Source organism: Primulina eburnea, unplaced genomic scaffold (assembly GCF_022965805.1).
Source record: "Primulina eburnea isolate SZY01 unplaced genomic scaffold, ASM2296580v1 ctg897_ERROPOS2485870+, whole genome shotgun sequence".
Taxonomy (NCBI): Eukaryota; Viridiplantae; Streptophyta; class Magnoliopsida; order Lamiales; family Gesneriaceae; genus Primulina; species Primulina eburnea.
Window position 1 is genome coordinate 37,202 of NW_027331657.1, and position 16,070 is coordinate 53,271.

The 16,070-nt window shown below is 34.9% G+C and overlaps 1 protein-coding gene and 1 pseudogene across 2 annotated transcripts; one reads left to right on the plus strand and one right to left on the minus strand.

Moving 5' to 3' along the window:
• The first annotated feature begins 9,703 nt into the window (after positions 1 to 9,703).
• On the plus strand, positions 9,704 to 11,154 carry LOC140822547 (early nodulin-like protein 2). 2 transcript variants are annotated; one of them, XR_012115986.1, is made up of 3 exons: positions 9,704 to 9,954; positions 10,605 to 11,076; positions 11,107 to 11,154. XR_012115986.1 is itself a non-coding variant. In XM_073183317.1 (2 exons), exons 1-2 carry the CDS (start codon positions 9,705 to 9,707, stop codon positions 10,970 to 10,972), a joined length of 618 nt encoding a protein of 205 aa, XP_073039418.1. In that variant the 5' UTR covers position 9,704; the 3' UTR covers positions 10,973 to 11,154. The 2 variants fall into 2 exon arrangements, 1 of the variants encoding a protein (XP_073039418.1); XM_073183317.1 differs by having other exon boundaries at positions 10,605 to 11,154.
• Positions 10,872 to 16,070, minus strand: part of LOC140822545 (transcription initiation factor IIF subunit alpha-like) — a 47,123-nt pseudogene continuing 41,924 nt past the window's right edge.

A 16,070-nucleotide genomic window follows, 5' to 3' on the forward strand; every position in this document is an offset into this window, starting at 1 on the left:
TGGTATCAGAGCCTATTTTTCTTTTTTAATTTCATACATATAAAATTATTATTATTTATTTATCTTGATGAGGAGGAGATATTTCTAAAAAATTATGGATTCGAACATATATTCGAGATTTATTATTTTCATGTCTTATTCAAATATTTTGGAACATTTAAAATAAAAAGATTTAACCAAGCTTGTTAAGTACTAGAAGCAAGTATGAATGAATCAGATTACTAAGGTAAAATTATAATTCAATGTAAAAAAATTTAAAAATAGTCTCAGATTCCTATAAGCTATGAGGATATCATAGAGAAATCCAAAACGGTAAAAAATTATGGAAATCAGATATACTATGTACCACGTAAAATTGAAGAAATCTTTGAAAAATGAATAAATTATTGAAACATTAAAAAATATTTAAACAAGAATCCAAAACCTAGAACAACCCAATTCTAGTAAAAGAATATCAGGAGGAAGGTTACCTGCCGAGATAGCTGGAAGAGTCAATAATCAGGATAATCTATTAGCGAATAGCCGGAAGAGTCAATTATCAAGATACAAATAAGAAAAAGAAATATATTCAAGCTCTGTATAGTCTTGAATTATACGAAATCTATTTATTTGGTGAATATATTATGTTATTCACTAGAGATAGATGAAATTTAGGAATCAAAGAATACACAACAATGCAATTTTTTTTGAAAAAATGACAAGTCCCTAAAGAGAAATGATAATAAGGGAATACATTCCTTGTAATCAATATAATTTGGCAAGAAGAACCTCATTTCTTAAAGAAAAATTAGCAGAATGGTACAAGTTGGCAGTATTACAAAAGAACTATAAAAGATTAAAGGGTATTAACAAACATACTCACATATGTTATAAAAAAAATGATCTTCCAATAATTAATAGAAGTAAACCTCAAAGGCAGAAAATTAAGAGCTTTAGATCTCATTTTTATGCTAGAAGTAGTAAAAGTTGAAGTGGTTCTTGAAAACCAAGAACAATGTGGTCTAGAAAAAAAGCCAGATCTTAAAAATCTGGACAAAGAAGTAGATCGTCAAAAAGTAGGATGTCGTCTCAAGCATCAAACTCATCTTGTAGCATGACACAGGCTCAAGCAAGAAAAACTTTTAGAAAAGCTCACAACAGAGCTAATGCAAATTTTAAAGATTTTAATTGATGTACATATGGAGCAAGATGTCACATTTCGACCAATTGTCCAGAAAATGATAAAAAAAATAAAAGAAAAATTAATAAGGTGCTTCGAACCAACTCAAGTTTTTGAAGAAACAGTTTATTACCTAACTTAATTTCAAGTATACCAGTTTGTGGATATTCTTTCAGTCAAAAGTATATATGAAGAAGAAGAAGTTTTGAGTCAAGAATAATGTGATGAAACAGAATCAGAATGTGAGACAAATTGTTTCGACACGAAACAAACGAAAATTTGTCTAGTTTCTTTAGGAGACAACCATATCTCATAACATGATCCAAAAGATCGTGAGAGAAAACTCAAGCCTACATAGATATCAATTATACTTTGCCGGACATGTAAAAAAGTCCTATTACCTATCAAATTTCACACACTCTATCTAATACACCATTCAGATTTTTTTTTTTATAATTAGAAACGAGTTTATAAAAACTCCAAAAATATTTGGAAATGATGCTCAGACAATTTATCCAGAAATGATCGAGTTTCCTTTAATACAGGAAAAAGATATCAAGATCCAGGACAAACCAATTCCACTAATGAATCAAAGTATTAGACTATGACAAAAGAGACTATCTCTTCAATGAGATATGATCACAAGTCATATGTGGGAAAACACCCGTCGAGGATGTCCACCAATAAGAAAAAGCTTTTCAACAAGCTAAGATGTCCAGAAGGATGAATAGAAGTATAAATAGTATTTGATAATACAAGACAAATAAATCAATTTCATTGTAATAATATATACTTGTTTGGAACAACATATGATAGGAACATATTAAAGAATGATAAACATCAATGAATTTGAAGTTCATATCAAAAGAATTCCAGGAAAAAAACATGATCAATTGGTTTTTGGATTAGAGTTTCTCGAGGAACATAAACTTTGGAAACAACTCAAAAACGGAATAAAATTCATGGCATGAGATTGAATGTGGAAAATTCAATGACCACGAGTCCATTCTCGATATACATTCTACTATGAATGTTATATGAACAATATAAAGTTGAATATTTCGTTGCTTATTGATTCAGGGGCTATAATATATACAACAAAATGAGGAGTCTTTCCCAAAGAATTGGAGGAAAAATACCTTAAATATCTGGATGAGATTTCTCGAAACAAATTTTAATCTTATGCAAATGGTTAAGAATGCGGAAATACTAATCGGAGGTGCATGACAAACACCTTGGTACAAGGTGGAAAACAACACCGATTTACTATCATGATACACGAGAAGATATATTGTTAGGAAAAAATTCTACAAATGTTTAAATCTACACACAAGAAAATGAGACTAGAAGATTAGTATTCACAACACTATGTTATCACAAGTCATAGTCAAAAGACTGAGAGAAGCATTCTATATAAAATTGTCTATCAGGTTTTGCACCAAACATGATGATGGAGGCCAACATCTACACCCAAAAAAGATTCTAGACGGTTTTGAGAAAAAATGCTCCAATTAAGAGAAGATAAAACCTCTAACCAGAAGAAATAGAATTCTTCAAGATAGCTTTACACCAAAATGATGTAGAGTTTGAATCAAACTATCCTTAAAAGATGTCATGAGAATGATAAAATAAAAATAGATCCTTTGAAGTGGTAGTAAAAGAACCAGAGCCAAGCCAATCTTAAAATTAAGGAATGAAAGAAATATGAGTTCGTTATATGCAAGTTTATCCCAATGAACATAGTTAATCAAAAGGATATGTATATTATTATCAAGGAACATTTAAACTTTGTTTAATCAAATCAGAAATATCATCATACAACAGTCCAAGTTTTCTTGTGAGAAATCATAGTGAAATTGAAAAGAACAAACCCAGGTTAATAATCAATTATCAAGAAATTAATAAATTTTGGATTTTGATGAGTATTTTATGCATGGTAGAGATCATTTAATTAGTTGTATATGAAACACAAAAATGTTATTTAAATTTGAATGTAATTCTGGATTTTACCAGATTAGGATTAATGAAGAAAACAAGGAATTCATAACTTTCTTTACACCACAAAATCATTATATTTGGGAAGTATTACCAATGAAATTGGCTAATGCACCACAAATATTTCAAAGAAATTAAGATGAATAATCTATTTAAAGATTATTTTAATTTTATATTTGTTTATATTGATGATGTTTTAATATAATCTAAAAATATGTACTGACATATTAAACATTTCTCTAAAATTTGTAAAAAAAAAAAAAGACTTGTCATATATGAAAAGAAGACATTCATCACTACAAATAAAATTGAATTCCTCGAAATAGAAATTGATGAGTTGAAAATAATTCTGCAAAAACGCATAATAGAAGAGGTGCAGAATCTTTCAGATGAACTAAAATTTTTAAAAAAAAAACAACTTCAAATTTGTTACGAGTTATTAACTTTGCAGTAATGTTCATTAAGAACTTAGCAAAACAAAATAAAGTACTTAGTCAATTATTAAAAAAAATCCAAGATTCATATAGTAGAAAGACTCACTAAAAGAATTAGCCAACTAAAAGATATTTGAAAAAATCTTCCAAAAATTGATATTTCTCAAGACGAAGATGTTCTGGTATTGTAAAACAATGTCAATGATTACTGATGGACAACAATTCTTACAAAGCTCACACTAGAATGAGAATAATCATGAAGATATAGCAGTGGATTATTCTCATATACAAAATTCACAAGATGACACATTACCGAAAAAGAATTTTATACAGTAAAAAGGACTTTTGAGAAATGACCACTATTTTTACTTGCTAAAAATTTATTTTGAAAGTTGATATTGTATATGTAAAAGCTTTCTTGAAAATAGAATCGAATCTAAACACGAGAAAGAAATTTTATTAAGATGGAAAACTTATGTCAAAAAATTATATTTTAATATTGTTATTGTCATGCCTCGAGATGCATGGCGTGAACATTGACAATGTTATTGGAATTAAATAATTAAATTAATCAAAAATGTAACGTCCTAGATTCGACGACTGTCCTCACTGTATCAAGATGGGTCTTTCCAGCGTGCTTATGTCCTCACTCACACGCACCCTAGGAAACTTCCCAGGAGGTCACCCATCCCAAAATTGCCCCAAGTCAAGCACGCTTAACTTTGGAGTTCTTATGTGATGAGCTACCGAAAAGAAGATGCACCTTCGTGATATGAGTAGTACCAATCCAATCTTTTAAGCCCTCTTCAACTGTACAGTCCATTACATTGAACAATCTCGGAATCCCTCTCATTCCCATGTGGGTCGGTTCATTAATATTCCCTCCACCTAGAAGCCTGCCAGGAGCCGCTCATTGTCCGTGCAACTGATGGCACCGGCGATCATCCCCGCCTTCTTCGGCCCCGGGCCTCACATGTCCACCAGCTTCCGCTTGGTTCGTCCCCGAACCACACCGTACTAAGAGAGGTGGGCTCTGATACCACTTGTAACGCCCCAGATACGACGACTATCCTCACTGTATCAAGACGGGTCTTTCCAACGTGCTTATGTCCTCACTCACACGCACCTTAGGAAACTTCCCAGGAGGTCACCCATCCCAAAATTGCCCCAAGTCAAGAACGCTTAACTTTGGAGTTCTTATGTGATGAGCTACCAAAAAGAAGATGCACCTTCGTGATATGAGTAGTACCAATCAAATCTTTTAAGCGCTTTTCAATTGTACAGTCCATTACATTGAACAGTGTCGGAATCCCTGTCATTCCCGTGTGGGTCGGTTCATTAATGTTCCCTCCACCTAGAAGCCTGCTAGGAGCCGCTCATTGTCCGTGCAACTAATGACACCGGCGATCACCCCCCGCCCTCTTCGGCCCCGGGCCTCACAAAAAACACTAAGCCTAAAAAAATATTTTAAATCTAAAATGTGATTTATTCAACGAATTCACTTTCTTACAACCCAATGACAAAAACCAAACTCAGTGTTCAACTTATTCAAAATAAATGTCAGCACTACACAAAGAAATAATAATTTTCCTAGTCAAATCATCATCTTCAAAATTTAGTCAATTATTGGTCTTCTATCTCATTCTCATCTGAAAGGAAATGTAAGATATGAGCGATATTGTCGTCACTAATAATTAGAGAGAGCATATCTTCGAGTCTAAAAACATTATATTATTATTAAACTTATTCACAAGTAGATCTAAAACTTAAAAAAAACAATAAACATAAAATATCTACCTTAACTCTCTAGATTGGATCATAAGTATCTAGTTTAACTCCCTAAATTGGATTATAGTATCTGGCTTAATTTCCTAGATTTGATAATGAATGTCTATCTTAACTCCCCAGACCAGATCATAACTATCTAGCTTAACTCCTCAAATTGGATAATTTTTCTGGCTTAACTCTCCAGACTGGATCACAAATGTCTAGTTTTATCCTACTAGATAAGGTCACAAACAAGATCAAGACATCACCAAAAATATTTGTTGTTAAACTCTTCATGCAATAGAACCTGTATTTTTAAATTTAAGATACTATGAAAATAAAGTTACGAAAATACCATGAAAATACATGTTCCACTCACAATAATCTATAAGTGTTGAATTCAAAGTTGATTGCAAAAGAACTTGAATCCCTCTAAATGGCAATTACGTTCTTTATAGAGAGAGAGAAAAAAAAATTGAGAGTGAATTATTTTAACGTATAATGTAGAATGACATGAATGAAGAATTTTAATTTTATACTTAGGAGAGAGTTGGACCAAAGTTATAATTGGGGTCAAGGGCTTGGGTCTCACAATTATTATTAAATCTCGTGTAAATATTATTGTAAATTTCTTAATAAGAGATTAACAACGATTTCATCGTGAAAATGAAGAGGCATTTGAGGACGCATCTTGAAATGCTTCAAAACGAGTTCAACAAGCTTACCTTAAATACTTAAGTTGCGGATAAGCTACAACAAGTTGATAAGAGCACTGTCTCCGTTCAAATTATAGGATTTTTATTGACTTATACTCAGTTATGATATGTAGTGCAAAAACCTATCCTTCAGGCTATTGAAAAACTATTAGCATTTCAAAATGAGTGCTTTCGATTACATGGCTCTATACCTGGAGCAGATGTTTCAAGTACTCTTAGAACAAGTGCTAAGTCGGGATCATCATTAGATGAGTCGACCCAATAAAAAATTAAAGCTCTGAATTCTTATCTCGAGTTTTCAAGTCAACCCTTCATCTCAGGAACTAAAGAGGGAGATATCAACCTTAGATCTCAAACAGACAAAAAAAATAAAAATAAAAAGTTGATATTAATGAGTTTGTAGTTTATCCATTTTAGACATATCAGCAGAACTATGAGAAATTTAAAACTAGATTATGAATTAACCTAGCTATATCTGGGTTGACATAACATGAATGTTTTCAAGGATATGGATGAAACACAATGCTTATCATAAAGAAGTCAAAACATGGTATGGGTTTGGGCCTGACCTCCGACTATACAACAATAGTTTCCCAGAAATACATGTAACAAAATTGATTCATTAAGCTGTTCATGAAACGATGCAAATAATGATTATTTGTCTGGAGGAGACATTATGGATGTATACTTAATGCAGTACCAAAATCGCCCGAAAAAACTCACATGAGGCTTTCCATTTCATCAAGCTTATGATGCTAGATATGAATATCCGAAAATTCATCAAGGATCCTCCAATAAAGGAAACACCATGTTTGTTTTCACTTACTGAAGATGACATCTCTACCAGAAGAGCATGAGGATATAGGTCTGTCTCACAGAGATGGACAAAATCGAGTTTCAATTTAAGCTATATAAAAATTCAATTAACATATATTTCATGTCAAATATAACGACAGGAAAAACTACATAATTTGTAGAAAAAATATTCTAAAAGAAAATAAAACTTATGTGGAACAGTAAGTTGTCATGAAGTAATGAAACTCGCCGAAAATTTTACAATATGGGTCACACTGGAAGATGGTTAGAAAAATCTGATGGGAATTCCTGAACCAGAAAGAACCAGAATTCGGGAAAGGTTTTAGGCAAATATCTGACTGAAAGCATGATGCAGAGTCAAGTTCAAGTGATGAAAGTTCACACAAGCCACGTTTTCCTGAGAGACTACTAAAAAGTAAAAGATTCTCAGATAAAGTTAAAGATGACATGTGATAGACTACCACAAAAAGATATGTCCACGAATTAATGGAATAAATGGTCCTAGCTAGTGGAAGACTAAACCACCTAATACAAGACGCTCTCATACCAAATGACAAACAATAATGAATAGAGTTGTCTACAAGTCTAAAGTTCGCATTTGAAATATGGGGATGCTTTTATAAATAACATGGCATAAAGAAGTTGAAGAAATCGATCATCTCCTTTAATTTTCTCTCAAATAAATATTATAATAGTTTATTTCATATTATATGTGTAGTACTTCCAATCAGTGTTTTTATAACCGGACCGTTAATCGAATCGGTCAAGCCTTAAAAAATGGTTCAACTGGTTCAACCGGTTCCACCGAACGGTCGAACCGGATAAATAAAATTAATATTTTATTTATTTTATATAATAAATAAAATAGTAAAATATTGATTATTTATGTTTTTATAATTTTTACTTAATTTTTAAGATGAAAATTACAACAAATATCCAAATAAACATCACTTTTCAAATTCAAAAATCCAAATTACACCTAACATGTAACCACAACTTGCGACGGTTTTATAAAAAACGTCGCTATGTGCGACGGTTTTGTAACAACCGTCGCTATGTGCGACGGTTTTTAAAAAACCGTCGCTATAAACCGTCGCTAATTCGGGTTTTTACTTATCTCCGGTTTAACCGGGTTTTAACCGGTTTGTTCCGGTTTTTCCGGTTTAACCAGTTTTTAACCGGTTTTTTCCGGTTAAACCTGTTTTCCGGGTTTTTACTTATCTCCGGACCGGTCTGAGGGCCGGTTCGCGGTTGAACCGGTCCGACCGGCCGGTCCGGTCCGATTTGGAGAACATTGCTTCCAACTACTATAAGTAGCCGAACAAGTAGAGAATGTTACTAATATAATAATATCTAGTATTTCTGAATAAAATCGTCATGTTTTTTGTCATTCTCATGTATTATTTTGAATTAAATCCATTACTATATACCTTGATGTATGAAACAAAATAAGGTTGTGTTAGGTGTTGCTGATGGAATATGCGTCAGGAACCATAAGTTGCACTGTGTAATTGAGATATAAAAAGAAGTATGCACTACAAGAAAAAATGCTTATTGTGACATTCATAAATGTCATCATATTCAATATTTAGTGACATTTAAGTTTTAGTGACACCTCCAAAAAATGTCATCTATTCCAATGTCGTCTTAAACTTAGTGACATTTTTTAATGTCATTATAAGATGTTAATGAATACTTCACACGTGTTACTAATAATTCATATAATGACAATTTTAAATGTCAGGAAAACTCATATTTAAATACATTTATAGATGTCTTGTTATTATAGTAATAATGACAAATTTATATGTCAGTTAAATCATTTATAATGACAACTAAAAGTGTAGTGTATGTTATTTATAGTGACAATAACAAATGTGGGAATATTTGGGTTGGATAAATATAGGAGGGAAATTAGATAAAATAAATGTGAGAATAAAAAAACATATTAGATTAGTTATCTTGACATTTTTAATTGATGTCATTCTTTATATGGGGGTAGACAATTATTTTCCCTCCTTCAATATTTATCTAAACCAAATATTCTCACACTTATTTATAGTGAATTTTTTTAGTTTTTAACGATTTTTTACGATGTGGGAAAATTAATTGTTTCCCTCTATATAAAAGATGATATCAATTAAAAATGTCATGATAACTAATCTAATATGGTTTTTTATTTTACACATTATTAATTTTTTTACAAGTGTCATTATTAAGTATTTGTAACAACATTTAATTAAAAGTGTCTACAAAAAAGTGTCACAATAGCCATTTATTGTTGTAGTGATGTAAATACAGTGAAACCCGGCAACATTTTGATCAAAAGATATAAGATTTATATTACGACAACATGTTGGGTCATAAAAATTTATGATATATACGCTGAAAACATTACGTAATCTTATGCCTTGGACAAACCCGATAAATGTAATAATGCAGTGCTAAGATATGAAAAACAAAAAAATAAAAATAAAACTAGGGGAAAATGGAAATTTGGACAAAATTGGGTCCAACAAATGAATAAAAGAGATTAAAACATTGAAAAGAAAAATGTTTAAATTACAAATTGTTTAAACACTCGTCCAAGTTTTTGGATGACCCGGGCTCACTTGGTCCATAACGTGTACGTGCTTTAAGCTGCCACGAATCTTGTACGTGTCGATATATATGTTTTTTGAACAATAAAAAAATAGTACTCCGGTATCATGTGTTACTTTATTTTATTTTATTTTGTACGCACCTACCCCCAGTAATTTCTGGATGCTGGGCCACTATGTTTACTGTACCTAACCACTTTTTCTCGTTTATTTAAATATGCATAGTAAGCTCCACCGCTTCGAAGAAAGGTCGAGAAACCATTTTTGGAGAGAGAGAGAGCTGAAAATGGGGGGATTCAAGGTTTTTGCTTCGCTGCTGTTTCTTGTAGCTGTTGTTGGGAGCGGGCTGGAACAGCTGGTTTCAGCCGAGACCCACCATCATGTTGGTGGAGAAGAAGGTTGGAACTCCGCTTCCAACATCTCCTCCTGGCTGTCGGATCGGGTTTTCAGGGTTGGAGACAAGTTGTGTAAGCACCTTACTTCTTAACAAGGAATATATGTATATATATATATATATATATAGACACACACACATACATGTGAATATATATATATATATATATATATATATATATATATATCTGTGAAATCAAAGAGCGCACTTTTTCTTGAACTTGGGGACCAAAATCATTTCCATTTTAGATGCTCGACCAAATTTATTATTGATTGATAAAAAATATAGCGAAATGCGTTTTTTAGATGATATGTTGTGTATTTCATTCTTTTTTAGAATTATTTTTTTGTAAACTGTGATTTGTCATTCCCATGATATTTATTTATATTTCTTGGTCTGAATTAGAAAGATGATTCCGTGCTTTTGCATCTTTCGGAAGATTTGCACTTCTTATAATCATATACTATTGTTAGAAAAAATATATTAATTCATAATGTTGTGAAGGTTGTGTTGTTATAATTATATATGATTTTTTCGAAATGCAAAAACACCGTCGTAATTACATTACTGAATGGTTAAATCTTGTCGGTATATTTCTTTGTCACCCAACTATGACATAGTGAAATGGCATTGTGTGCACGAGGAACTATCAGATTCGACGTAACGGTCGAATTTGTCAAAAGAAACCCAGACGCCTTAGAAGGGTAATTTATTTTGGTCCAGGGTTTAGCGTCCCGGCAACAGCGGACTCCATTGTGGAGCTTCAGAGCCTGGAGGAGCTAGCAACATGTGATCTGCGAAACCCCATCAGAATGTATGCTGATGGATCGAACCACGTTACCCTGGATAAAGAGGGGACTAGATATTTCAGCAGCGGGAACCAGGAAAGCTGCAAGAACGGGATGAAGCTACCTGTGACCGTGCAGAATCGTCACGATGAAGACGAGCCTTACCGCCCTGATCCGCCAGTGGAACCTTACCCTCATCCCCCGCCTACAACTCCGCATCCCTATCCCGCTGCAGGCACATCTTTGAATGTGTTTTTTTCCGTTGTGTTTGCTGGGCTGTTCCTTTCGTGTATTGGCATGTAGATTTGTTTTACTAATATATATGCATGTTGCGTTGGCTGAAGTGTTTTTAGTACTATCAGTAGGTATCACCTGTGTCTGATAAAGCAACTCTTGTTTGTTCTTCTGTTTCTAATGTCATGTTTGGATGTTGGAAGCTCTTCAGATGCACTACTAAATAAAATGCTGCTTGGCCATTCAATTTATTCTCCTCTCAGCGCACCTAATTTTTTTTTAATATACAATGCGTCGGGAAAAATGTTTTACCCATTTTAGTAAGGTTAATACAGTTCATTTCCCTAGATTTAGGGAGTATGAATGAAATTACTCTATTACCGGCTTCTCTGAAACAAGACATGAAAGTTTGAGCAATTACTTAAAGTTTCAGCTTTCAAATTCTCTCTCTCGGAACCACGTGGGTGGCTCCATTAGTCTTTTGTATCTCCTTAATATAGCATAAAAAGCATCCTTACCCTGCATTAAGATAGTTCATTTCAACCACGTACCACATGTAAATGGAATTAATTCTACCGCATTTCAAATGACAAAATATATAAAGAAATTTATACCTCTTTCAGCTTCAACCCAGGTTTTAAATTTGGCAATACGATCCTGCGTGGTCGCAGATTTTACTTCCTGAAACACTGTAAACATTTAATCTTCAAAAAGGTAAAGCACTGGTCAGCTATTTAAAAAAGGAAAAAACAAAGCCATTAAAGATGTCTCTTAACAATTTACTTACATTTTCTGTTTTTACCTTCTTTAAAGGTGTACCGTTGGTTGTTCTTGATTCCTCCACGCCAATTTTTCTTTTTCCCTTTGAAGACTTTGACGTAGATGGGGTATCCCATGACCAGATCCAGAAGTTGTTGCCTTTAGTGGCGCGCTGTTCTCAACTGGCTTTTCGTTTGGAGCTTCCTTCTTTGGTGCAAGTACAGGAGAAATATCATCTTCGGTCTAACAAACACAGAAAATTATACTCTCGTTCGCAACCTTGTAGAATAAGCTAGAATCTAGATACACCATGACAAATAAGACATCCAAGTGTTGACTATAAACCCAATATATGGTCCGTTACCGAGCAAGAATTGAAGAAAGAAAATAATTGGTATGAATATCTAAACATAATTTAGGCATATAAACCTCTTTTGATTAAGAAAATCAAAACACCTTTATGATAACCATGATATCTAACTATGATGGTCCACAAGGTCTGAATATTCCCAGCAATTAACCCCTGAGAAGGATTACTAATTCCCAAAGATTGGGATAAAACTTACCTCATCGTCATCCTCTGCGTCTGAATCATCCAGCTCATTAGCTCGCCCCAGCAGTTTCTTCTGCTGTTTTCCAGATTTGCTCAGCCCCTCTCCTCTTCATCTTCGATCTAAACAAACACAGAAAAATTATAGTCTCGCTCGCAACCTTGTAGGGTAAGAGAGAATCTAGATACACCATTACAAATAAAACATCAAAGTGCTGACTAAAAACCCAATTTATGGTCCGTTGCCGAACAACAATTGAAGAAAGAAAATAATCGGTATGATATAAACATAATTAAGGCATATAAACCTCTTTTGAGTAAGAAATCAATACAACTTTATGATAACCATGATATCTAACTATGATGGTCCACAAGGTCTGAATATTCACAGCAATTAACCCCTGAGAAGGATTGCTAATTCCCAAGGATCGCGATAAAACTTACCTCATCGTCATCCTCTGCGTCTGAATCATCCAGCTCATTAGCTCGCCCCAGCAGTTTCTTCAGCTGTTTTCCAGATTTGCTCAGCCCCTCCTCCTCGTCTGAATCATCCAGCTCATTAGCTCGCCCCAGCAGTTTCTTCAGCTGTTTTCCAGATTTGCTCAGCCCCCCCTCCTCTTCATCTTCGATCTAACAAACACAGAAAAATTATAGTCTCGCTCGCAACCTTGTAGGGTAAGATAGAATCTAGATACACCATGACAAATAAAACATCAAAGTGCTGACTAAAAACCCAATTTATGGTCCGTTGCCGAACAACAATTGAAGAAAGAAAATAATCGGTATGATCTAAACATAATTAAGGCATATAAACCTCTTTTGAGTAAGAAATCAATACAACTTTATGATAACCATGATATCTAACTATGATGGTCCACAAGGTCTGAATATTCACAGCAATTAACCCCTGAGAAGGATTGCTATTTCCCAAGGATCGCGATAAAACTTACCTCATCGTCATCCTCTGCGTCTGAATCATCCAGCTCATTAGCTCGCCCCAGCAATTTCTTCAGCTGTTTTCCAGATTTGCTCAGCCCCCCCTCCTCGTCTGAATCATCCAGCTCATTAGCTCGCCCCAGCAGTTTCTTCAGCTGTTTTCCAGATTTGCTCCGCCCCCCCTCCTCTTCATCTTCGATCTAACAAACACAGAAAAATTATAGTCTCGCTCGCAACCTTGTAGGGTAAGATAGAATCTAGATACACCATGACAAATAAAACATCAAAGTGCTGACTAAAACCCAATTTATGGTCCGTTGCTGAACAACAATTGAAGAAAAAAAATAATCGGTATGATCTAAACATAATTAAGGCATATAAACCTCTTTTGAGTAAGAAATCAATACAACTTTATGATAACCATGATATCTAACTATGAGGGTCCACAAGGTCTGAATATTCACAGCTAACCCCTGAGAAGGATTGCTAATTCCCAAGGATCGCGATAAAACTTACCTCATCGTCATCCTCTGCGTCTGAAACATCCAGCTCATTAGCTCACCCCAGCAGTTTCTTCAGCTGTTTTCCAGATTTGCTCAGCCCCCCCTCCTCGTCTGAATCATCCAGCTCATTAGCTCGCCCCAACAGTTTCTTGAGCTGTTTTCCAGATTTGCTCAGCCCCCCCTCCTCTTCATCTTCGATCTAACAAACACAGAAAAATTATAGTCTCGCTCGCAACCTTGTAGGGTAAGATAGAATCTAGATACACCATGACAAATAAAACATCAAAGTGCTGACTAAAAACCCAATTTATGGTCCGTTGCCGGACAACAATTGAAGAAAGAAAATAATCGGTATGATCTAAACATAATTAAGGCATATAAACCTCTTTTGAGTAAGAAATCAATACAACTTTATGATAACCATGATATCTAACTATGATGGTCCACAAGGTCTGAATATTCACAGCTAACCCCTGAGAAGGATTGCTAATTCCCAAGGATCGCGATAAAACTTACCTCATCGTCATCCCCTGCGTCTGAATCATCCAGCTCATTAGCTCGCCCCAGCAGTTTCTTCAGCTGTTTTCCAGATTTGCTCAGCCCCCCCTCCTCGTCTGAATCATCCAGCTCATTAGCTCGCCCCAGCAGTTTCTTCAGCTGTTTTCCAGATTTGCTCGGCCCCCCCTCCTCTTCATCTTCGATCTAACAAACACAGAAAAATTATAGTCTCGCTCGCAACCTTGTAGGGTAAGATAGAATCTAGATACACCATGACAAATAAAACATCAAAGTGCTGACTAAAAAACCAATTTATGGTCCGTTGCCGAATAACAATTGAAGAAAGAAAATAATCGGTATGATCTAAACATAATTAAGGCATATAAACCTCTTTTGAGTAAGAAATCAATACAACTTTATGATAACCATGATATCTAACTATGACGGTCCACAAGGTCTGAATATTCACAGCAATTAACCCTGAGAAGGATTGCTAATTCCCAAGGATCGCGATAAAACTTACCTCATCATCATCCTCTGCGTCTGAATCATCCAGCTCATTAGCTCGCCCCAGCAGTTTCTTCAGCTGTTTTGCAGATTTGCTCATCCCCCCCTCCTCGTCTGAATCATCCAGCTCATTAGCTCGCCCCAGCAGTTTCTTCAGCTGTTTTCCAGATTTGCTCAGCCCCCCTCCTCGTCTGAATTATCCAGCTCATTAGCTCGCCCCAGCAGTTTCTTCAGCTGTTTTCCAGATTTGCTCAGCCCCCCCCTCCTATTCATCTTCGATCTAACAAACACAGAAAAATTATAGTCTCGCTCGCAACCTTGTAGGGTAAGATAGAATCTAGATACACCATGACAAATAAAACATCAAAGTGCTGACTAAAAACCCAATTTATGGTCCGTTGCCGAACAACAATTGAAGAAAGAAAATAATCGGTATGATCTAAACATAATTAAGGCATATAAACCCATTTTGAGTAAGAAATCAATACAACTTTATGATAACCATGATATCTAACTATGATGGTCCACAAGGTCTGAATAATCACAGCAATTAACCCCTGAGAAGGATTGCTAATTCCCAAGGATCGCGATAAAACTTACCTCATCGTCATCCTCTGCGTCTGAATCATCCAGCTCATTAGCTCGCCCCAGCAGTTTCTTCAGCTGTTTTCTAGATTTGCTCAGCCCCCCCTCCTCGTCTGAATCATCCAGCTCATTAGCTCGCCCCAGCAGTTTCTTGAGCTGTTTTCCAGATTTGCTCAGCCCCCCCTCCTCTTCATCTTCGATCTAACAAACACAGAAAAATTATAGTCTCGCTCGCAACCTTGTAGGGTAAGATAGAATCTAGATACACCATGACAAATAAAACATCAAAGTGCTGACTAAAAACCCAATTTATGGTCCGTTGCCGGACAACAATTGAAGAAAGAAAATAATCGGTATGATCTAAACATAATTAAGGCATATAAACCTCTTTTGAGTAAGAAATCAATACAACTTTATGATAACCATGATATCTAACTATGATGGTCCACAAGGTCTGAATATTCACAGCTAACCCCTGAGAAGGATTGCTAATTCCCAAAGATCGGGATAAAACTTACCTCATCGTCATCCCCTGCGTCTGAATCATCCAGCTCATTAGCTCGCCCCAGCAGTTTCTTCAGCTGTTTTTCAGATTTGCTCAGCCCCCCTCCTCGTCTGAATCATCCAGCTCATTAGCTCGCCCCAGCAGTTTCTTCAGCTGTTTTCCAGATTTGCTCGGCCCCCCCCTCCTCTTCATCTTCGATCTAACAAAAACAGAAAAATTATAGTCTCGCTCGCAACCTTGTAGGGTAAGATAGAATCTAGATACACCATGACAAATAAAACATCAAAGTGCTGACTAAAAACCCAATTTATGGTCCGTTGCCGA